A 25,575-nucleotide genomic window follows, 5' to 3' on the forward strand; every position below is an offset into this window, starting at 1 on the left:
GCTACGGCCCTTGACAATATTCCAACAATAGTGATGAAGACTTGTGCTCCAGAACTTGCCGTGCTCCTAGCCAAACTGTTCCAATCTGGCTACAACACTGGCATTTACCCATCAATATGGAAAATTGCCCAAGTATGTCCTGTACACAAGAAGTAGGACAAATCCAACCTGGCCAATTACCGACCCATCAGTCTACTCTCGATCATCAGTAAAATAATGGAAGGGGTCATCAACAGTGCTATCTAGCGGCACTTGTTGCAATAATCTGCTCACTGATGCTCAGTTTGGGTTCCACCAGGGCTACTCAGCTGCTGACCTCATTACAGCCTTGGTTCAAAATGAACAAAAGAGCTGAACTCCAGAGATGATGTGAGAGTGACTTCCCTTGACATCAAGGCAGCATTTGACCGAGTGTGGCATCAGGGAGCCCAAGCAAAACTGGAGTCAATGGGAATCAGGGGGAAAACTCTCCATTGGTTGGAGTCATACGTAGCACAAAGGAAGATGGTTGTGGTTGTTGGAGGTCAATTATCTCAGTTCCAGGACATCAGGGTCGTATCCTGGGCCCAACTATCTTCAGCTGCTTTATCAATTACTTTCCTTCCATCATAAAGTCAGAAGTGGGAATGTTAACTGACGATTGTGCAATGCTCAGCACCATTTGCGACTCCTCAGATGCTGCATTTGGACATAGACTGTTTCATTAAGACCTGGACAGGCTTGGGCTGACAAGTGGCAAGTAACATACACGCCACACAAGTGCCAGGCAATGACCATCTCCAACAAGAGAGAATCTAACCATCTCCGCTTAACATTCAATGGCATTACCACCGTTGAATCCCCCACTATCAACGTCCTGAGGGTTACCATTGATCAGAAACTGAACTGGACTAGCCATATAAATACTGTGGGTACAAGAGCAAGTCAGAGGCTTGGAATCCTATGGTGAGTAACTCCCCTCCTGATTCCCCAAAGCCTGTCCACCATCTACAAGGCACAAATCAGGAGTGTGATAGAATATTCTCCACTTGTTTGGATGCAATACTCAAGAAGCTTGACACCGTCCAGCACAAAGCAGCCCTCTTGATTGACACACCATCGACCTCCTACAGCCTTCATTCCCTCCACCACTGGAGCACATGAGTGCAGTGTGTTCCATCTACGAGATGCACTGAATCAACTCTCCAAGGCCTCTTGAGCAGCACCTCCCAAACTTGCAACCTCTACCACCTAGAAGAACCAGACCAGTAGGCACATGGGAACACCACCAGTACCACGTTCTCTTCCATGTCACACACCATCCTGACTTGGAAATATATTTCCGCTTCTTCATTGTTGCTGGGTCAAAATCCTGGAGCATTCTATCTGACAGCACAATGATAGTACCTATGCACTCAGATTGCAGTGGATAGAGATGGTGGCTCAACACTACCTTCTCAAGGACAATTGGGGATGGGCAATAAATGCTGGCCTTCCTACAGTGAAGAAAGAAAAAGCTAGATTAGTGAAATAGACTTGGAAATGGCAAATGCTGTTTAATGTAAAGGATGGCATGGTAATAATTTTGGGACGAAAACCGGGGTAGGAGTATATCTCTAATAGAAAGAGGCTAAAGATGTCAACTTGGAGGGTCCTAAGGGTTCAAATTTATTTGTTGGAAGCACAAGAGCAGGTAAATAATATCAGAAAGAAGCTGATTATCATTTGGATTTTATAAATGGGACATTGAGTGCCAGAGGAAAGAACTACTGATAATTTTATTCAAAGCCACTGGTATGCTATATTTGGAGTACTGTGAGCAGTTTTGGGTGCCACATTATAAAAAAGATGTTGGGGTCATAGAGAGCATGAAATATAGATTCACTAAGATAATATCAGGGATAGGACACAACAGATAACAGGATGAAAATTGGATGGGTTCTACAGGAGTGTATGGTCCATGCCTCCAGATTACTGTCCAAGTGGAGAAAATGAAAACAGCACCCAATATTTTTGATTTTATTTGTGGATCTAATAGATTATTTTCCTGTTCATTATCTAGGACGAGATGTATGCTGAAGCCAAGCGGCAAAAAGAATTTCGAACTGTAAGAATGGATCAGGACAGAGCACCATCAGGTAAATGCTGGCTGAGTAATGTTTGGAGATTATGTCATGTACAGCTGAGTACTAGAAGTAAACCTTTAGAAGTCCCTAAAAATCCATGGTATTATGTACCGACTCTGAAATCATAAGACCAGCACCGAAGGACAGAAGGTCAGAAATTCCTGAGGTTGCAAAGAGCAAAGAGTGGGCACCGAGCCTGCAAGAGGTCCGAATTTGGGGAATACCAATTTCCACCAGGGTTCTGGCCAAACTCATTGCCACTTTAAATTCTGGCTGGAGAGACATGCCGAGCTGGCATGTCTTCTGCTCAATTTCTCCCCACATCAAGAGGGAATGTTTGGAAGAGTTCCTGGCAGTTCTGGAAATTCTGCCTATGAAACTGTTGTGAGGCACCAAAGATGTTGGGAGAGTTATGACTTCTATTGAGGCCACTGGAAAGGCCCCAGATGGTTCTAAGATAACGGTTGGTTACTTTTCCTAAATTACCTTGTTTTCCCTTAAAAACATTCTTCAGTGTGGGACGGCTGTTGGGGTTCCAGTAGTGAAGAGGCTATGGACAGCTTTGTCATCCACTAATGCATCAAGGCAGGCATTGCTGATGCATTTTTACTGGCCTGGGTGACCTGCCATGGCAACGATAATTACCCTCTCTCTGTACTTGTATGCAGTGCTGGAATCCTGCTCCACAGCTCCCCTGCTGGTGGAGATGGGACTTTGTGTACCAGATTTTGAAATGATTAAATCAGAGAGTCCTGTGTGGAGGTCAACATGTTCGGTTTGTTGCATTTCCCATTTCCCAGCCATTGACCTCCTGATGCAAATCTCCATTTTGTGCTCTGACCAAGCATGGGTTAAAAACGTAACTCTAAAAATAAATTGGATTTCATGTTTTATTTTTATCAGATTATCTCTGCAACAGTAACTCACAGCAAATATTAGATTGATTAGACTATAATTTCCTGTTTTTTCATGTCATCTTGCTCAAATACTGTAATAGAGTTACATTTGCAATTTTCCAATCTAAAGGGACAACTCACCGATGGAAAAGCTTTTAAAGATGCGTCTTCAATTTCTTCATCTATTTTCCTACAAAATCCTGGGGTGGAACCCATCAGGTCCTGGGGAGCTGTCAGTCTTTAGGGCAATTATATTTTCTAATACTGTTTTTATTCTTATAATAACTTTCATGAGTTTCAGTCCTTGATTTATTAATAGCTTCCCGGAATATCCTCTGCTGATGTGAAAATTGACCTAAAATAATTATTCACCGAGTCTGCCATTTCCTTATTTTCACTTGCAATATTACCCACATTACCCTTGATAACTGTTTTTCTTCCAATAAAACCTTTCTCTTTTAATCTTGATATTCTTTTAAGTTACTTTCCCTATACTCTTCTTTGCTGTTCCTTTTATCTAGTCCATCAATTTCAGTTTTATATGTTCTTTCATTTATGCTTTCTCATCTCTTTTGTTGAACATGACTGTTTTATTTTATGTGTAGAGTTCTCGCTCCTTTGGGGTTTTTCCTGTCCTGTTTTATGCAAAATTCATTTTTGAACACCTCCCACTGTTCACCTGTAGTTTCTTTCAAAGAATGAAAGGTTTATCTTATGGTATGCAACCAGCTGTTTCCCTTCATTTGTTCAACTTCAAAATACTGTTAGAAAAGTAATACAAAGATATGACAATCTATAGTCAAGAGGTTTCTGTTACCAATATGAGCAGGTAAATGCTTAAATGTGACCTGATAACGTTTGTCTCTGCTATTTCAACAAAGCCATTGACTCATTCAAACTAAGCAAATTTGTTAATACACCCAATACTAATTTCTAGGCTTGTTTATGTAAGCTATTTCAGAGCATAGAAATATTCCATTGATTAAAGACAGTAAAGCTCAATACAGGCACATTAACTGTTTCAGGCATAGAATCTTGTGCCCTCCTCTGTGGTAAGTTTGTTGGTAGGGGGCATTTAATTGAGTAGGAGGGTGGTGGGTGATGACACCACCACTTTCCCACCTCCATTCCAACTAAGCCTGTGGTGGAAAGACCCATGGACAATCTTCCTGCCCTGCTGCCAATTGAAGCCCTTAATTGTGCAATTAATGCCTACTTGAAGACCTCATCCTGCTGCCACTGCTATTAATCCAGCGGCAAATGGGGGGGGGGGGGGCTCACCATGCAGGGAGCATGACGAGCAAAACCTGGCGTATTTACTTGTGGGTTTCAAGGGGCATCCCCTATTCAAAGGCACTCAATGCCTCATAGAGGGGGCAGAATTTTCTGCTTATCGGGCTTGTAGGCCCGACCCAATCTCTGGCGGGCGGGTAGCCGATCCCCGCCGGAGAGGTGGGCCAATTAAGGCCCGCCCAGTGTGACGTCCGGTGGGAAGCGCTATGCACTTCCTATGCAGGTGGGGGCGATTCCCCAAAAGTGAGAGTGAGCTCTTATGCGTATGCACACGAAAGAGTGCACATCTCCCTGAGGCTAAGTGCTAGCTCAGGGAGATTGCTGACAGCTGTATAAACTTTAAAAATAAAAAAAAAAATCCTTAACATGTCCCCCTCATGTGATAATGTCACACAAGGTGGGACATGTTTATAAATTACAGTAAAACTTTATTAAACTTTTTAAATCCCTACAGGAAACCTCATCCCGCCGCTGGATGAGGTTTCATGTTTTTTCTAGTTCTCGCTGGGGCTCCTAGCCTGCCCGCCAACCTTAAGGTTGGATGGGCAGGTCCTTTAATTGTTTCAATGAACCTGTCAATGGCCTCAATTGGCCACTGACAGGTCAGTAGGCGCACAACTGATTTGGCTGTGCCCCCACCTTCCTGAAAATTTAAATGGGGTGGAGTGACGTTGGGGGTTTCCCCCAATGTCATCCCGCATCATTTTACGCGTCGGCAAGTGGGCCCCGCCCCCTGCTCACTGACGGAAAAATTCTGCCCAGGGACTGAGTATCGGAAAAGTTGCCGGGGGCGGGGGGGGGGTGGTGGCTGGGGTGGTTGCCACCCTGCCCTTGCTGTCAATTCCCCGTCCTGCCTTCACTGTGAACCCCTCACTGCCACAACTCACCTGTGCTTGCATTCTTCCTCGATCCGTGGCCACAGGTAGGTACAGTACCCAGCCTGCCTGATGGCGCTGCAGAGTACAGAAGAGCTGTCGGCTCTAATAGTAATTCTTAGCACACTGACATTCAAAAGATGTTCTGCCTATCACACAAATGAGTAATATGGTATATGAATTTCAGTGCCAGTGTGATGTTAGGTATGTAGGCCATACATCCCAAAGACTGGTGGATCGTAGGATCGTATCAAACAGCATGTCCCTTCAGCTGTTCACAACAGGCAAGGAACAGACTGTACCCAACCAGCCCATGCTTGCAGCACTCAAAACACAGTGTCCAACATAAGATGTGATTCCGTAATTGGGAAACATTTGCTAAATAATCCTCAGTATGCTAAGAATTACACTGACAATCAATTTAAGATTGTCAGTCGGACTTGCAGTGTGGCACATTTGCATATGCTGGAAGCTACATATATTAATACACAGGGCTCTGTTCTTTGCAGACAGAGAGAACATGTACACACATTGTGCCTGTTTCAGCTAAACAAATAAGTGATAGCTATTCACTGGTTTATTCCTCAGGGCAATGGCTTGACCCAATCAGAGTCAAGCTGCCTGGTTTAAATTTCAAACAATGCTCAGCAGTTAATTGTCAGTCAATGTCAATTGGTGCATTTTTCATGGCAATGCCTCTACCAATCAGAGTCTACTAGCCAACTGATCAGCACTCTCTTCTCATACAGTATCAATTGTTGTTCCCTCTACAATTATCCTGAGGAGTATAAGACAAAAAGCTTCGACAAAAAAAAATCTCTTTTTTTCAGCAAAACCCACAAGGACTGATTTTCCTGACTGTCCCAATACAAGTTCTGTTGCTGGAAACATCAATAGATAGAGATAACCTCCTTTATAAAATTTTGCAGTTATCAAACCTACATTGTGGCCAAACCCCAGGCCAGGCCTTTCACGGTGGACCACATGTCCACTGTTGAACTGGCCGATGTGCCTCACTCCCATCAGCATACCAGCTTGCCATTCTTCCTCCAGGATGGGATCACAGAAAATCTTAGTCTTTGAGTTCACACTACCTGCCATGCTTCTTCCCATGGCACTGGTGTTGTTTGAGGTGGGTGGAGGCTGTCTGGTAGATAGTCCAACAGAAGCTCCCATGCAAGGCCAAACCCCACTATTTACAGGTCTCAATCCAATTCATAGAGTTTGCATCATACTACCATGGGAGTTACAGTGGGAATGCACTAAAGCACTGTGGATTTTCAGCCAAACCATGCTCACATCCCTGTGACAATAAGTTCCAATAAAGCACAAATTATGGTGGTCATTTTGACCCACCCTGGCAGCTGAAGGGAGACAGAAGGGCTGGCTCCATCAAATACATGACATTTCAGCATGATTTGTGGGCCCTGGCTCCTCAAGCTTACGTGCCTTCCTCCCCTGCAATCAAATCCTCACTGTTTGATTCAGCTCCTTCTGATGCCCTATTTTCAACTCCTTCCCTGGATCTTTCCCAATATTGGACAGCCAGCACTAAACAACTCTCACTGTCATCAAGATGTGTTGCAGCAAGTAGGTAGAGGAGCTTTGGACAATCCATTGATGATTTGGCCAACCATATAATAAAACAGTAGGAGATAAAGGGTAGAGAGAGTAAATTTACTTTGTGGTGCTCACAGTAGCACTCCTGCTCTTTGTGGCTCCATGCAGTCACAAGAAAGTAAAACGACCATATCTGTTTGGGTTACTCCTGAGCCCTTTGGAAACGGATGAACAGGTGGTTTGGGCAGTCATCCCCTGGGTGCCCCACAGTTTTCTGATGCCTCCCTTGTTGAAGCCCTGATCAGTGCACTGTGGGACAGGAGAGTTCTACGCTTCCCTCCTTCTGGAAGAAAAGCTATATCAAGCCAGACCGCTAAAAGTAACCTTGAATGCCCAGCAGCCTCACTTTCCTCTTGAACGCCCATTCTCTCCTCCCAAAACAAAGCTTCCCAGCTCTAGTGATGGCACCCCTGCTCAACTGCATAAGCAACAAGTTTATATTTCCCTTTTAAATCTCCCCTTTTGTCCAACTTTTTCACACAACAGTCATGAGCACTAATGACTCCCCACTGTGTTCCTGACAGCAATGTATCCCAGACCCTCCGTGTCCTCCATGCTTGCCATTTGAAAATTCCAAATTGTTGCTCCCTCTACTCCCTACAAGCTCAACGAGCAACTAGGGTTGCAGGTGACCACTTACCTTCTCCCACCTTCCCTTTTGAAAATGTAATTGTGCCACTGAGGTGTGATTAACTAGTGATGCCTTCCGAGTGTGTGAGTTTCTGGGCCTGCCGTCACCTGAACTTGTCTCTATGGGCGATTAATGATTCAGCCCATGGTTATAAGGTGCCCAAGGTTGGAAAATAAATATTCCATTGTGCACAAGATTTTGAATAAGACAGGAAGAATGGAAAAGAAGGAGGAGGAATAGTTTTGATAATAAAAGCAGATGCAAAGATGGTAGTAAGAAAGGATCTTAGTTTAGAAGATCAGGAAGTAAAATCAGTAGCAGTGGAGATTAGGAATAACAAGGGTCTGAAAACAATGGTGGGAGTAGGTTATAAAACCCTGAGTAGTAGTTATAAAATTGAACAGAACATTAAGCAAGAAATAATTGGAGATTGTAACAAAGGCAATATAATAAAAATGGGAGACTTTAAACTACGTAAAGACTGGACAACTTAAATTCGCAAGGATAGTTTGGAAGATGCGTTTGCAGAATGCTTCCATAGTAGGTTCCTAGAACAATGTGGAACCAACAAGAAACCAAGCTATTTTAGATCTAGTGTTGTATAGTGAGACAAGGTTAATTAGCAATTCTCTGGAAAAAGTGATCATAATATAATTAAATTCCATACTATGTTTGTGAGTGGCATGCTCGAGTCCAAAAGAAGGAACTTAAACTTAAAGCCAATTACTTTGGTATTAGGGAAGAGGTGGCTAAAGTTGATTGGGTAAATAGATTAAAAGGCATGAAGGTAAATAAATACTGGGAAATAGTTAAATATATTATTCAAGATGTTCAACAAAAATACCTTCCATTAAAAAACAAAAAGTCAGTGAGAAAGATCCACCTGTGGCTTATGACGGGGGAATTAAGGGTGGTATTTACTTGAAGAAGAGGTTTATGATGTTGCAAATAGAAGTAAGCCTTAGTGTTAGGAGAGTTTTAGAAACCAGCAAATAGCAACTGAATAGTTAGTTAAAAAAGGGGGAAAATAGAATGAGAGTAAATTAGCCAGGAATATAAAAATGGATTGTAAGAGCTTTTGTTGGTACATAAAAAGGGGCAGAGTAGCTAAAGTAAACATTGGTCCCTTAGAGGCAGAAACAGGAGAAATTATCATGGGGAATGAGGAAATGGCAGCATCATTGAACAAGTATTTTATGGTCAGAATCTTGAGTTGGTGTACAGGGATGGGTCCCACTTGCCAATGCGTAAAATGATGCACGGTGACGTCATTCTGATTTTCAATTCGGCGGGCGCGCACCGGAGTTGGCTGCCCGCCTGCCGAACTGTCAAAGGCCTATTAAGACACTTTAAAAACTAATTAAAATACTTAACGGAGCTGCCTGTCCAACCTTAAGGCTTGTGGGCAGGCGAAGAGCCCAGGCAGCCTTCGCATTTATCATGAAACCTCACCGGCGGGTGGGATGAGGTTTCATGAAGTGTTTATAAATTGAATAAATTTTTTTATTAAAGTTCATTGACATGTCCCAGCTCATGTGACATTACCACATGAGGGGACATGTCTTAAAATTTTTCTTTATTAAAATTTTTGATAATCAAACTAATTTCCCTGAGGCAGCTCTGTGCCTCAGGGAGATTTGTGTGTTCTTTCACGTGCCCGCTCCCCCTCAGCCTCCCCCCTGCCCCCCTACCTCTGACTTCACAGTAGACTACACAAATGGGATACCACAAATAGAGGGTGATCAAGGAACTGATAAGAATGAGGAACTTTAGGCACTTAATACCAGCAGAGAAAAAGTATTGGAGAAATATGAAGGACTAAGAGCTGACAAATCCCCAGGACCTGCTTTCAGCAATATCTTTTAGAAGCCCGCAGTTGTAGGCTGAGATAATGGATGCATTAATTATGATTTTCCAAAATTCCCTAGATTCTAGAACAGTCCCAGCAGATGGGATGTTAGCAAATGTAACATTGCTATTCAAGTAAGGAGGAATAACGAAAGCAGAGAACTATAGGGCGGTTAGCCTGACATCAGTCATTGGGAAAATGCTAGAATCTATTATTAAGAAAGTCTTAACAGTGCACTTAGAAAATCATACTGTGATTAGACAGAGTCAACATGATTTTAAATCACGAGTATCTAATTAGTATGGTAGATCAAGAGGAGCCAGTAGTTGTAGTATTCTTGGGACAGAATTTTTTGCTCAGTATGCAGGCACGTGCCCGGTCCACTCGAGCATGAAATTGCACATGATGACATTGGGCAAGTGCCCTGACATCATCATGCACTTGCGCAATATTTCGATCGGCAGGTGCGTGCGTGAGTCCGAAGCACGCTCGCCGACAATTAAGTGGCCAATTAAGGCCATTAAAGTAGTAATTAACTGAAAATTTCCATTGCCTGTCCAACGTTATGGTTGGTGGGTGGGCGATTCGGCTAGGTGGCCTTTGCCTTTTTCAGGAAACCTCATCCATGGGCGGGATGAGGTTTCCAAAATTAATTTAAAAGAAAATTAAAATGTTTGGACAGAATTTTCACCGTCTATATGTTCTGGTGACTGGTTCTGATGTGTGAGCATTTTTTCCTGTTTTTAAAATCTTTATTTTTTGCCTTTAAATTCTTCAGCTACCTGAGGCAACTCTCGCGCTTCAGAGAGCTTTCATTCATTGCCCCCGCCTGCCTGCGCTGACCTCAGCACTCGCTCTCCTCCCGCACCCACCCCGGTAGCGTGAAGCTTTTCAGCGTGCCTTTCACTCTGGCTGGCTGTTAATTGGCCAACCAGCGTGAAATTGTGGTCAGGGGCTGAACGCGATCGGGGGTCCGTTTTCTGGCTGCTCCTGGGCCCGCTGATTGCGGGCTCCCACCGAACTAAATATTCTGTCCTTGGATTTCTACAAGACATTTGATAGGTGCCACATGCACAAATTAAGGGCACATGAAATTGGGGATAATATATTAATATGGATAGAGGATTGGCTAACAGACAGGAAGCTAAGAGTAGGGATAACTGTGATATTTTCAACTTCTGTAACTGGTGGTGTGTCACAAGTATCAGTGCTGAGGCCTCAGCTGTTTACGAAGGGATAGAGAGTAATGTATCTAAGCAGGAGTGCAAGCTGTGAGGAGGATACAAAGAGGCTGCAAAGAGATATTGATGGGTTAAGTGGGCAACAGGTGGCAGGTCGGGTATAATGTGGGGAACTGCAAGTTTGTTCACTTTGGTAATAGGAACAGAAAAGCAGAATAATTTTTAAAAGTCTCGGACCAGTAAATGTTGATGTTCAAAGAGACTTGGGTGTAGACTTGCACTTGGAACACAGAAAATTGGCCTGCAGGTGTGGCAAGTAATTGTGAAGTCTAATGGCATTTTGACCTTTATTGCAAGAAAACTGGAACACAAGAACAAGGAAGCCTTGATACAATTGTTTACACCGGGATAATTGTGAGCAGTTTTGGTCTCTATATCCGAGGAAGGGTGTACCTGCATTGGAGGTGGTACAGCAAAGGTTTACTAGATAGGTCCCTGGAATAAGTGTGTTATCCTATGATGAGAAGTTGAGTAAATTGGGGCTTTCTGGGGTTTAGAAGAATTAAAGGTGATCTCATTGAAACAAGCAACATTCTGAAGGGGCTTGACATGGTAAACACTGAGAAACTGTTTCCCCTGGCTGGGGAATATAGAACACGGTGAGAGGTGATGGTGGTTGTTGGCAGGACACAGCCTCAGGATAGAGGGTCAATTATTAGGACTGGGGTGAGGAAAAATTTCTTCACTTTGAGGATTGGGAACCTTTGGAATTCTCTACCCCTGTGGATGCTCCATCATTGAGCATATTCAAGGCTGGGATAAATAGATTTTTGATCAGTTAAGAAATGGAGGAATATGGGGAGCGGGCAGGAATGTGGAATTGAGGCAGAAGATCAATCACGATTGTATTAAATGGCAGAAGAGGCTCAACAGGCCATATAGTCCACTTCTGCTCCTAATCTCTCATCAGCGGTCCATGTTATAACTGCATATGTTGCTCCCTTGTTGCAGTGAAAGCTGACAGCAGAGTAATTGACATCAAGGTGAGTCTTTTTTTATTCATTCACGGGATGTGGCTTCGCTGGCTGGGCCAGCATTTATTGCCTATTCCTAGTAAAGTCCAAGGTAGTGAAATAACTTCCAAAAAGTTGAAAATCACCTTTGAAGCAGTGAAATCAGGCTCTCAAAATTAGCCCTGTTCAGCAGAGGATGGACCCAAGCATTGCAATTTCGCTCTTTAAGGCTTTCCAACAGGTCAGTTTCAATGAACAACAAATGAAGTGGGCTATCAGTGGAGTGCATACCTTCATAACACTTTGTGACCTCAGTGTTAATACAATTATGCAGCTCTTTCTTGGGGCTTTTCCCTGTTGGTTGAATGTTTCTGAATCAAAGCTGAAAAAAAGAAATATTTTTATTAAGAGCTTCCACCTCTCTGGAGGCTTCAGGCCAACCCACATCCAACAATCTGCTCTGAAAACTCTGCTCAGGTTTTAATAGCTGTGACAAATTTAACCACAGCAGCTGTGGCAATCCACAACACTCTAAAACAATCAGTAACATTCTTTAAAAAAGACAGTGTCCCAATGTTAACAGATCCTTTAAAATATTCCAGGATCAAAATCTCCATCCACATCTTTGCCAAAAACTAATCAGTTCTTTCTTGGGTCATACCCTATATGTGTATCAAGTTTTGCTGAGATCTAACTATTAGCTTTTGGAATATATTGTTTACAGACAATTAGACCAATGGGCGAAAACATTATCTCCATGCACCTACAATGGTGGAGGTAATGACTGCCCATTGTGCTCTTGCCTTGTTGATCCTGGTGAATTCCAGTCAGCTTGGGAAATTTATGCAATTGCTTTAATAACCAGAATGCTGGATTAAATCCACAGTTAATTGTGAATGTTAATGAGGGGTTTTAAATATTAAAATGACTTACGTGACAGCCTACCTGTTGTTTCCCAAACTCGCCTAGTAAACCTGGAAGTGGGTAGGATCATTTCGGGTTCCCAACTCGAGGACAACTTTTAGGACTGTATCCCCCTCACCCTGCCACCCTCAGCTGCGTGGAATCTCCCCCCCACTCTTGGCAGTTAAAAGTCAGCCATTAGTCTGTATTGTAGAATTGGGAAACATAGCAACCAATTTGCATAAAACAAAGTCTTGTACGCAACAATGAGCTAAATTACCAGATAATCTGCATTAGTGGTATTGATTTGAGGAATTAATACTGGCCAAGAAACCAAGAGAACTCTCCTGCTTTTTTTCAAATGGGATATTTTGCATCCACTTAAGATGGCAGACTGTACCTTTGTCTGATATATCATTCAAAAGATTGCAATTCCGTCATTGCAACCCCCTCTCCGTGACACATTCAGATGGCAGCTAGATTAGGCATTCAGATCTCTAGAATGGGGTTTGAATGCACAAGCTTCTAATAAAGGCAAGGATTGTTAAAAAAAAGACACATCAAAGCTTTTTGGCTTGCACACATCAGGACGCTTTGCAAGAGTACCAATATATGGGGAAAACAACAATTTATATGTATGAGGAGTTGGTTGGTTGGCAAGTGGACTCTGGTAGAGGTGTTGCCATGGAGAATTCACCAATTGATTGTGACTGACCATTAACTGCAAAGCATTGTTTGAAATTTAAACCAGGTAGCTTGATTCTGATTGGTCAAGGCATTGCCCTGAGGAATGAGTCAGTCACTTATTGTGTTTAGCTGAAACAGGCGCAATGTGTGTACATGTTCTTTCTGTCTGCAAAGAACAGGGCCCTGTGTATTAATATATATAGCTTCCAGTACACTCAAATGCATTCATTCCTCAGGGCAATTCCTTGACCAATCAGGGTCAAGTTGCCTGGTTTAAATTTCAATCAATACTTGGTAGTTAACTGTCATTCACCATCAATTGGTGCATTCTCCATGGCAGCACCTGTATCAGAGACCACCTGCCAACCAATCAGCACTCTCTTCTCAAACATTGTAAATTGTTGTTTTCCCCTTCTATTGGTATTCTTGCAAAGTGTCCTGATGAGTGCAAGATAAAAAGCTTTGATATGTCTCTCTTTTCAGCAGAACTCAAGTTATGTACTACCAAGGGCAAGGATGCTATAACTGAACTAAAGTAATTTGCCATTTCTCTTCTAGTACGCCGTTATTCACGAAGACCAGTAGATGAGCCAGTTCCACTTTCTACATTGAGAAACAAAGCTGCCAAAAGATATAAGGAGTGTGGTCCCTTAGCACAAAGCATTCCCAAAGAATTAGATCATGAGGAGCAATTAATGTATGAAAAGATTATCTCTCTATGTTAATAGGCTTGTTGTTTGAGTATGAGCTATGGTGGCCATGAATTGTAGGAAGATGCTGCATGCACGTTCTGTCTTTTTAAAGTTTACTTTCCTTCATATTTGATCCTCCCTGGACCCCACACCAACAAGATTGTTTACACCTGCACTACTGTAAACTGCTGAGAAATGTGCAAGGACTCTCCTTGATTTTCAGCTTTGTATGGGAATACCAAGCAACCCTATTCACCACATTGAGGCTGAGATTGACAACATAGTGCAGTGTCAGATAACAGATCATACATTAATGTAATGTATTAAAGTTCTAATGCTCTATGACACCACTCTGCTCAATTAAAACTAACTTTATTGGGAATCAAGCTCCATTGGTAGAAAATTTGAAGCACCAATCTCCAGAATGTTGAATGGTTCATGTGAATGTTCCAAAACTCCATAAACTACAAACATTTCTGCTTCTTGACAACACAAAAAACTTCTCTTTGTTTATGCTGATACAGATGAGGTAAGTATGTAATTATATCACCTGACTTCTACTCAAATGCAAAAGTGTTATTTTCTCTAAACATTATTGTATGAAAAATAATATAAACCAAAGATTTCATCTATCAACTGTTCCACACAAATTTTTGCTGGAACCAAAGTAGAAAAATTCTTGTGAAGTTTTATTTAAACTTTTGGAATTTAGTACAAGTAAATTAAAACTTGCGATAATTCCACAAAGGAAGACAGTGGGTGAATTTTGAATGCTCTTGTCTGGTGTTAACAGGGTGGTAACACCCTCAAAATGTGGTGGGTTACCTTAGTGTCTTGTTAACACTAATAATGCAGTCAGTTCCATTTTTAACGTGGTGTCCAAAGTACTAAAAGCACCTACCTGATTCAGATGCTAGACGCTTTTTAATTTGGAAATCACATGATAGGATCCCATTTTTCATTTAAGGTAGGAATTGGACTGAGCCTGCAAAGTGCAGGCTTGGACCAATTCCACAGGCAATGGAAGGGAGAGGAAGCCCTCTAAATTCATTTATTTTTGTGGGCCTCAGCAGAGCATTCCTGCTCCCTCAGGGTCCACAAAAATAATCAAGGCCACCGTTCCCTGGGATGCCCACCCTGTGTGATTGTGACCCTAGAAGTTGTCACTATGTTCCAGTGTACAATCCAAATGTCAGAATTTACCCCGTATCTCTGTTGCTTATTGTTGGAAAAAGGATCAATCTTCAAATATAAGTGGGAATCTTTAATTGCTTGTACCATTTTCCCTCCACTATTCAGTAAAACAGTAAGGATGCCTATGACAGTCTGATCAAGTTGTCGTTAGGATACATCTCTGTTTTCTATTGAGCAATGTCCCATTTCCACCCTGTAGGAGGACTAGTTTTTATTCCTGATTTTCATTCCCTTCCTCAGTGGGCAGAATTAGATTCTTGACTCTATTATTCAGGATTCACTTTTTATGTGGATTGAATCTAAATGTTTTTGGCAATCTCATCAGTTTATTGTGGCATCTGGTGAAAAGGACCAGCTCTATGAATGTTAACTCCAAGTGTAGCACTCCTTTGGAAAAATTGGCCTATATAAACCTGGCACCAGCATTTACAAAAGCTAGCAAAACGGTTAACAGAATGCCATTTCTTCCGTCAGAAACATGGGCCGGGATCTTCTGGCCCCACCCGCCGCTGGACCAGAAATTCCTGTCTGAATTCAACGGACTTACGACTGGTCTGTCAAATGTTCTAACCTGCCCATGACGATTCCTGTTGTGGGCAGGACTGTAAAATCCTGCCCCCATTATGGTTAATTCCACTATACCTATGAATGTATTTGAAGCAGCATATTCTGTGAGAGTCCAAAAGACTGAAAGGGCAACATTGTATTTGGATATAGTAAGTGTAGGTCACTCTGGCAGCTTCCCTCCACCATCCATCAAGTGGATTTTGTGGCCACCCATAAGGATTTTCTTGCCCTACTTCTAAATTGCTAGTAGTCTCTAGAGGTGGATGAACAAGGGAAAGGAGAGAAAGAAAAAAGTCAGAATATTAGTTAATGAAAATGTAAGAAGGGAAAGCCTCCAGAGACTTTATTGAGGGGACAGAAGTGTGACGCAGGTCTTCTGACCATTGCATTTCCATGCTGATGCCTCCAACCCATGCCCTGGGAATGGAGTTGGAGAAGCATTCAGCATGTGTGCCCTATGCCTGGAAAAATGCGATAAGGGTACAATATTGTCACTAGAGTTTTAGACTGTCACCCTGCCTCTCCAAGAGGGGGCAATTAAGGCCCGAAATGAGTCAAAGACCATGTTAAAAAGATGCAAAAACCTTCTGACAAAAGCATTTCAAAATTGGCAGCTATTTCTTCTCGGATTAATTATAATATGTTGGGTGGAATTGTCTGTGCTCACTGACTTCGGGTGTTTTCAGAGGCATGAGTGAACAATATGGCAAGAAGCCAAAAATTGGCTTCATAACATCATAAAACCATTTTGTGATCGTCTGCTCAGCCTGTCAATGGCAAGCCATGTTTCCTGCCATCAGACGTCAGGAATCTTATCATCATATATTAGCATATCATTATAAGGCTAGCCTGCCGGACTCATTCCTCCCCGCTTCCCAGCCCCGCTGGATCATTCACCCACGTCGCTGGGATTACACACCAATATGTTTCACAACAGCATATATGCCTCTGAAAACACCCGAAGTCAGTGGGCACAGACGATTCCACCCAACATATTATAATTAATCCGAGAAGAAATAGCTGCCAATTTTGAAATGCTTTTGTCAGAAGGTTTTTGCATCTTTTTAACATGGTCTTTGACTCATTTCGGGCCTTAATTGCCCCCTCTTGGAGAGGCAGGGTGACAGTCTAAAACTCTAGTGACAATATTGTACTCTTATCGCATTTTTCCAGGCATAGGGCACCCATGCTGAATGCGTGTACTTGACAGGCTGCACTCAGAGGTTGTGGAGCGCTCGCGAGGGAAACCTGTTAGAGTTCAAGGTTGAGGCATGTTGGGGCGGGGAGGCAGAGGCTGCCCTGAGGTTGAGGCAACTTGGGCCGGGCGGGGCGCAGGGGTCGTGGGCAAAGGCTGCCCTGTGGTTGAAGGTAGCGCACAAGCATGTGCAGAGTGGGGGAGGAATGGGCGAGGGAAGCGGCCATGCATTAAGGACATCTTGTCATAAAGTGACCATTTCCCTGCAGCTGAGACAGTTCAGGCACAGCCACATTGATATGATTTTAGTTGGGCCTCTAGCTCCTCTGCCCACTCAAGCAATACAGAGGCATCAAAATGCCACCAAATGCTCCAGAGCTTTTCACCCCTTGGGTACAGACTGCAAACTAATGAGCATTTTAGTGGACTGCGGAAGAGTTGGACCACTGGGCATGTTGTACAATCTCCTTGCCAAAGCTGGCCATCCAGCAGTCACTGGTGGAGGCCCTCACAGCCCCTTGTTTGAATCAGTCTCCCCCATGATTCAAGTTAACAGCGCAGCCTGGCAGTGTGAGTTAGGAGAAAGCCTGCGCCTAAGCTGAGAGCACAGCATGCAGTCCAATGGGCAAAGCTGCTGCCAAACGCTGGAGTGGGGTGGAGGACGTGGGGTTTTGGGCAGCCATGCAGTGCACTTCCTCTGGCCATCCAAGTGGTGCCCAGCACTTTCTGGGATACTTTAAGGGGCCTTTAGACTTAACCAAGAGAGGTTCTTAGTATACCCATGCTAACCCACTCATCTTTCTTTCATCCTGCAGGAGGAGTACATGAGGATCATGGAGCCTGTTGAGCCAGCTGTGTGCCTTATGGTGTACAGAGAGCGAAGATGACGAAGAAGAAAGGGACTGAAGCATCTGGCTGCACAGATGGAGGAGCAGCACCCTCTAGAAGAAGAGGTGGCTGGGGCTCCTTCACACACTGCCGAAGAACCACAGTGAGCCATCGCTGGTCAGCGCCTAGCTAGACCCAGGGTCTATAGACGCTGCCTTTCGTTCCTGAAGATGACCGAGAATCAGTGTCGCCGAAGACCGTGCATGTCCAGGGAACTGGTTAGTCACACCTGACAGCTACTGCAGATTTGGCTCCTCGGGGACAAAGGCTACCTGCAGAGGACGTGGCTGATGACACCCATGCGGCGGCCTCAGACTGCAGCAGAGTGAAGGTATAAGGAGGCTCATGCTGTAACTCACGACTTGGTGGAGCAAACCATCGGGATGCTGAAAATGAGGTTCCAGTGCTTGAACTGGTCTGGTGGACCCTTGCAATACAGTCCACAGAGGGTGTCACACATCATCGGTGCCTGCTGTGCCCTTTACAACCTGGTGCTGCAATGGGGAGAGGAGCTGGCTGAGGAGGAGATGGAGGAGCTAGAGGTCTCCTCTGATGAGGAGGACGTTGATGGTGATGAGGTTGAGGAGGTCCTCGAAGGCGACGATGATGGCGATGAGGTCTTTGCACTGGCCAGATGAGGCAGGCATGCTCTGAAGGCCCTCTTGGCTGCTAGACCTGTGGAGGATGATGATGACATGCAGTGAAGAGATACCATAAGACCATCACATTGCATCTATGAATGTTTGACTCCAGCCTGACTTATGACAGGGCACATAACCTCTGTGATAATGCTCCTGTCATGGAGATGCAGTGGAGGCCCTAATAGGTCAATTGGAGGAGGATGATGATAACATGCAGTGAGGACACTCCATAAATCTTCACAAAGCCTCTGAGAATGTCTGACTCCTGTCTGGCTGAGGGCAGCTCGCTTGCGCTCTGTGATCACGGTCATATCATAGAGACGCAGCCATGAAACTTCAAAAGCATCTGATCCTTAGTCCACCTTCAGCACCCAATCCCTTCAGGAGCACAGCATCACTAGTCACAGATGCTGAAGAGATGGGGGCCAGCCCCACCGTAAAGGTGGTGAGAGCACACAGAGAGAATGAGAGAACTCTGTGACGCCTGCCCACTACGTTCTGGCAGCAATGACAAGCACCGTCGAGATGCAGGTATCATTAATGTGTCCAGGGAGTGTGAGGCTGGACCATCACTTTGGTCTGAAGGCTCCACAAAGCACAGGGAAGAGGCCCTGGACTGAGACACTTGCCTTTATCTTGTGCAGAAAGTTTTCACATCTGAGTGACATGAACACTGCTCATCAGAACAAGGAGCCATAGGCAGGGGTCTTTCTTGGGAGTTTATTTACAATAGTGAATACTATGTACAAGTGACTAACACCCATGCCCAGGCTGTGCAACTACATCTTCTTAACCTTCCTCACTCTGCTGCTACATTCTGGTGCTCTCTGGAGACCCACAGCGGTGGAGGAAGCAGCTTGCTGACTGCTACACCCTGTCTTTGATGACCTTGGCGGCGTCCAATGGAGGGCTGAGACCTGGAGGGCCCTGGCCTGCTTTTGGGGTCCTGCTGTGTGGCATTGGCACCCTCCTCGGCCTGTGGAGCTGGAGTTGCTGGGGTCACAGGAAGAGGAGATTCAGATAGGCCGGACACTCCCGGAGTCACCTGGGTGGATGGCCCCAGGGTGTGCACCTGCTGATGATCCTCCTTATGGGTGCCCAAGGGCGCCTGGCTGACTCCTTGAGGAGAAGGCATAGTTGGAATGAGATCGAGCTGCCCCACACACTTCTCGCATGCACTATGGCATCAGCAGTGGAGTTCAGCCGTTGCAGCAGTGCAGGACTGACGCCTGGACCATGGTCTCCATGGCGGCCGCCATCCTACCAGTGTTGACCTCAGTATGTTGGCATGCTGGCGCTATCACCTCAGCCTGAAAGTGGACGAACGCCCCCATTGTGCCTTGCAACCTGAAGAGGGCAGTGGACATCCCTTTCTGATTTTCCCTAGCTTGCCTTTGCAGCTCCAGCAACTGTGACATGACTGAGTCTAGAGGCTTGTCATCTGACTCAGACTCAGCACCGTTCTGGCCCCCAGCAGTCCTCTGACTGCCGGGGACCCGGGAAGTCCCTGCTAACACCTGCTGTGGAACAGAAGGTGTGATGTGCTCACCAGATTGTGACCCCGAGGCTACTCTAAAGCTAGGTCCCACCGAGATGTGTGTCTCTGCGCTGGTGGAGAGTGTGGGTGACGCTGTGACTGGACTTCAAGGAGGGTGCCTTCAGATTCTTCCTCAGAGGTTTCTTTGGGGCTTGATTGAAGGCCCTGGGTTGTGGACTCTGTCGACTGTTTCAGTCGAATCTGTGAAAGTAAGGAGAGATAATTAGTTCATGGCAGTGGCCGGTGAAACAGGAAACATCACTCACAGCATGGTTGTCTGATGGACTTTGCACTGCTGGACCCTCACTTGATAGGGCAGCGCCGACCTCACCATCAGCATAGGACCAGTCCTGATTGTTGCCAGCCAGTTGGATGGCTCTGTTTTCAAAGTTCATGAGGACTTTGATGTCAGGCATTCTTCCACCGGTCTGCAAGCTCTCCCTCTTGTCCTGTATGAATAGAGATGGAGAGAGTGTAAGCAGGACGCTTGCCAGGCCAGGTGATAAGTATGTCTGGCATGTGTGGGTGGTGAGTGGCCCCATAGATGGGATGAGGACAATGAAGGTGTGTGTGAGAGAGTGAATGGTGTGAGAGAGTGAGTGAGGTCCCTGTGGACATGTGATGGATTTGTGAGCATGTGAGTTGAGAGGGTTGAGAAGAGTGACTAATGTTGGCAGAACGAAGGAGATCATTCATCCTATTGAGGCACTGGGTAGCTGTCCTATTTTGCAGGGCATTGTCAGTCAACCCTGCTGCCGGATTGGTGATGCTACTGCCCGTCATGTGGCCAGAGCAGGGATAGAGGACATCGCAGCGAGTCTCCACTGTGTCGAAAAGGCGTTCAAGGGATGCATCATTGAACCTGGGGGCTGTAGTCTTCTTGCCTTTTAAGGGCCATATCTTTGCTGGAAGTACTGAGAGGTGTACGCCCGCGACTGCACTTTCATCCTGCCGGACGCCATATGTAAGCGGTGAGATGATGGTGTGGTGGGCAAATGGGAGCCTGCCTGCCATGGAAATAGTGTGTTACCCAAGAATGCATAATTAGTGTGGCAGGTTTGGGATGATATGAAAACCCACCATTGCGGCCACCGGGTAAAATTTGTTTACCCGTCCGCTACTGCACTTAGTGCAAATCTGGGGCGTTTCTGCCCATCATCTTGATTGTAGGCAAAACCTAAGGCCCACAACAGGTACTTTAGGTTCTACTGCCCCTTTCAGCAGTGAGCTGGGCAGAATTCTCAGTACAACCCAAAGTGCTAAGCCCAACAGGGGTGGGCAGAAAAAGCACCTGCCTCCTTTGGGTCAGAACTTCGATCTTGTCTTCGGTGGGGCAGAACCCAGCTGATCCCCATTCTCTCTGCCGTGCCATTGCTGGGATTTCATCAACGGAGGGGCCGAAATTTTATTTCAGAATTTCTATTCTATGACCTTTTTTGGCACAGGAAAGGACAATTTAGCCCCCCAAAAAAGCATCCCTAATTCAAACATGAAAGCCACCTTCTTGATTTATCAGCACATTGTTTGACTGTGCAGTACCTGTTTTTTGGGTGCTAAATCATAGATTAAGAGAACAGTCAAAGCACAGAAGGAGCCTGCCGTGACCATGCTGGCTCTTTGCAAGAGCAAGGTCATTAATCCCACTCCCGAGCTTCTCCCTGCAGCCCTGCAGTTTTGTTTCTCTTAAAGTTCCTATCCAATTACCTTATTGTCGAAGGGTCATGAGGACTCGAAACGTCAACTCTTTTCTTCTCCGCCGATGCTGCCAGACCTGCTGAGTTTTTCCAGGTAATTCTGTTTTTGTTTTGGATTTCCAGCATCCGCAGTTTTTTTGTTTTTACCTTATTGGAGACCTTATAAGCCTCCAATATTATCAACTGCATATGCACAGCTCACCATATTGGTATGGGGAAAAAAAACGTTTGCCAACCAGAACCCATTCTTGAAACAGACATTAGGATCTTTTAACATATGCAAATAAAGGATCTGGCACCTGTTTGAAACCCTCTCTGCAATGTTGGTTTGCCCTGAGGGAGCATTTCATCTGAGGGCCACGGCTGGCATTGCAGTGGCCTGATGTTCCATTCAATTACACGGGTGAGTTGTCTTTGAATGCTTATTAGATCCCTGCAGCTTGCTGGCCCATTGACAATCAGGGTCGATATCATGTGCACCTCTGCCCTTTCTGTATAGATGTGAAGATTTGTCCCCTCTGTGCTTATTTTTGGGTATACTCGAATTTCTAGGCACTTCTTTCTTTAGGAACTCACCTGCAGCCAGACCTTGATTGGTATACTGAGAGTTTAGCCCACTCTCAAATCCAATAAATGAAAATTGGTAGATGACTGAGAGCCCCTGAATATTGAAAACATAAGACAACAAAAGGGGTTGTCTTTAAAATTGGATGATTAATAACCTTACAGATATAATGGTAGGTTTGGCAAAACCAACAAATGTGTTTTGTCATACCCCAGTGGTGAAACTTTGTAGGTGTGAGCCAAAAAAAAGGAACTTCAATGAGTGAACCTTTCCATTTGATGTCTTACAGACAGATGACATATGCTATGAATGTGAGGGAAAGGTACAGTTAGAAATATTAATTTTCGTAATGCTTTAAGATTACAATACAAATCACCTTGGATTCAAACAAATCTCAAATTCCATGTGTCATACATTGTCCAGATAAACCCACCAAATTTTGCAGGGTCAAATGGAAGGCAACCTCATTTTCCAGGTTAGTTGGGTGCAAGTAATTTGGGTGCATATCCAGTACCTCCACAGGCTGTGTGGCTCAGCCTTCCCCACATCCGGTCACCAATATCGGGGTCATTTTTTCCTCAGGCCCGCTGTGTAAAATTAAAACAAATTACTCACATTTCTTTGTGCACTTAAGCCTTCTCCCTGGCCCAGACCCCATTGATAGGTTCCATATAGATACTTCTGTGACTCAATTTATTTGACTCACTATATATACCGTGTAACTGATATTGTGTTAAATACTTTAATATTTTCTGTGTTTTCATGAAGGAGCATACATGCCAGAAGAAGAGAGTATATCAATGAAAAGCTGCAAACAATTTATAACCTGTTATGTGGGGTTGTCAATATGAAATGCAAGGATCTCAATCGTCTTGTAAGTCTATAAGTTCTGTATTTTTTTTGGCAACCCATTACAGGATAAGTGCAGAAAAGAAAATATAATTGAATATAAGGCTGTTCATTTTGGTTACAAATGTGATCTGTAAAGTAGATAAGTGCTGGCAGCTTTCAGCCTTGTAGGACGATGGTTTGCACCATGGTGGTTAACTCTGTTAAGCATCGCCTGGTGTGGCTCAGAGGCCTCACTGTAGCATGGCAGTCTCTGCTGCGTTTGCTGCAGAGGAAGACAGTGGACCAAGGAGGTGCAGGATTTTCTGACCTCTGTTTTCTCTGGGCCCTTTGCTTGGCCAGCTGTGCTTTTCGTTTCACCTTGCCTCTTCCAATGCCCTCCCAAACAGTCAGTCTCCAGAGGTCACGGCTGTCTGTGACTGTCTCTCATTTGTCAGTGTTGATGTCCGCCATCTTCACATCTTGCTTGGAGGTATTCTTGTAGTGGAGGTATGGACGTCCAGGAGGTCGTGACCCAGTGGCCAGTTGACTGCACAGAAGGACTTTGGGTATAATGCTGTCATCCATCTGAAGACTGTGGCCAAGCCAGCACAGACATTGTTGACTTAGCAATGAATATATGCTGATGGAATTAGCACACTCCAGAACCTCTGAGTTGGTGACCTTGTCCTGCCAAGCGATGCACCTGAGATAGAGGAGGTGGAAACTGTTCAGCCTTTTTCTTGCCTAGCAAATATTGTCTGGATCTCACCCCTGTAGAGGAGTATGCTGAGGACACAGGCCTTGTAGACTTGTGGCTTAGTGTTCTCAGTCAGCTTGCTGTTTTTCCACACACTCTTAAACAGCTTGGATGTAACAGCTGCAGCTTTTGCAATGCGTGTGCTGATGTCAGCATCAGATAGATTGCTGGTGATTGTAGAGCATAGATATGTGAAACAATCAAAAACCTCCCGTGTCACATTGTCAATGCTGAAAGATGGCGGATGGCGACATCCTGGGCCATGACATTTGTCCTCCTGATGCTGATGGTCAAATCAAACTCTTTACATGTTTTATGGGCGGGGAGAGAGATGGTGAGATAATTTTTCCCCTTTCTTCTCACCTCTGGGTTGTCCACAGCAAGATGTGTTTTAGACAGTGTTTTTAAATGTTTTTGTGTTGTGATTTTCAGTAATAAGCATGAAGTAGTGGCTTTTGGATAAGTTTAAATCAAAAGAAAGGATAACGTTTATTTACACGACGCCCTGAAGTGTCAATGCAATGAAACACACTCACTTGTTCATGCATACAGATATACGCATGAGTAAAGATGGATTCAAGAGACAAAGCATGCATTTAGGTTATGAGCAAAATAAAATACAAAAAGTAAGTCATGTGTTCAAATTCAGGTGTTTAAAAGTGCACGCACAGCAGGCCTGGATGGGTCCCTTCTTGTAGTTCTTTGGATGAATGGAATTTGGAAGCCTCTGGGTTACCAGACAAAGCCATGGCTAAGTTTTGTAGAGGCACAGATTAACAGATGAAAGCAAATTAGTCCCTCTCTCACTGCCTGGGTTGACTGGTTGTTAGGCAGGGTTCTGTTCTTCTTGCTGGAGGATAGTCCCTCTTGTGCTGTTGGTTTGCAAACTGATCTGTCTTCCCCGGTTCCTGGAGTAAAAGAATTTGTGACCTGAGGTCATTTTTGGTCACTAAAATAAAAGCAAAATACTGCCGCTGCTGGAAATCTGAAATGAAACAGAAAATGCTGCAAAACTCAGCAGGTCTGGCAGCACCTGTGCAGAGTTAACATTTTGAGCCTGGACTAGCCCACAAAAACAGGGAGATGCCGTAGTCGTTGTTGCAATCGCTGATGTTGTGAAACCAGTTTGCCATCGTATGCTCAGCGCGTTGATGGCGGGCTGCATTTCTCACCATTAGACATCAGGAACCACATTGTAGTGTATCTGCATATCATTATAAGACTCGCCCGCCGGACTTGTCCCCCTACACTGGATCGTTCCCCCCACATCGGCGTGATTGCACACCAACACGTTTCACAACTGCACATAATTGATGTGCACCTTGTGAGTTGCGTTTCTTCGAGATTTGTTTGCCTACTTTGCTTCTGGCAGCACTCACAGTCATCGGCACCAGGCTTCGCAGGCAGCACTGCAGCACTTTTAGTGGGGGGGTGGGGGGGTCGGGGGGTGGGGGGGTGTTTAATGGCAGGTTTCTACTTACCAGACCAGCCATAAGGCGGGGGTGGCTTTGTATGGCCGCAGGGCAAGGGCTTGCTTGGGGAAGGGGTAGAAGTGGCCTCAGGTAAGGGAAGAGGCTGCAGGGTGAGGGCTGTACTGAGGAAGGGGGTATACCATGGTTTGTGTGGGGGCACATTTTGATCTGTGCAAGTGGCCTCAAGGACTGAGGAGGCAGTCTTCAGAGGGGATGAGGCCAGATGGAGATGTGCGGGTATGTGTGAAAGAGTGAGTAGTGATGTCCCTTGGGCTGACAGTGCGTGAGATGCCAGTTAATATGTGATGGACTTGAGTGTGTGAGTTTAGAGTGATGAGATGGTTGCATTATCCTGGTGGCACAGATGAGATCATTCATCCTCTATCTGAATTGGATGGCCAATCTTTTCTGTGCCACACTGGCATTGATCACCACTGCCACCGCGTACCAAGCCTGAGTGGTAATGTTGCTGCCATCCTGCGGCCAGAG

At 44.8% G+C, this 25,575-nt stretch overlaps 1 protein-coding gene across 1 annotated transcript in view; it reads left to right on the forward strand.

Moving 5' to 3' along the window:
- Positions 1 to 14,269: 14,269 nt before the first annotated feature.
- The window catches only part of LOC121276072, a 45,142-nt gene continuing 33,836 nt past the window's right edge, over positions 14,270 to 25,575 (forward strand). The window contains exons 1-2 of the mRNA XM_041184012.1: positions 14,270 to 14,274; positions 22,795 to 22,900. Coding sequence (XP_041039946.1) covers positions 14,270 to 14,274; positions 22,795 to 22,900 — 111 coding nt within the window. The remainder of the gene's footprint in view (positions 14,275 to 22,794; positions 22,901 to 25,575) is intronic.

This window comes from Carcharodon carcharias, chromosome 3 (genome assembly GCF_017639515.1).
Source record: "Carcharodon carcharias isolate sCarCar2 chromosome 3, sCarCar2.pri, whole genome shotgun sequence".
NCBI lineage: Eukaryota > Metazoa > Chordata > Chondrichthyes > Lamniformes > Lamnidae > Carcharodon > Carcharodon carcharias.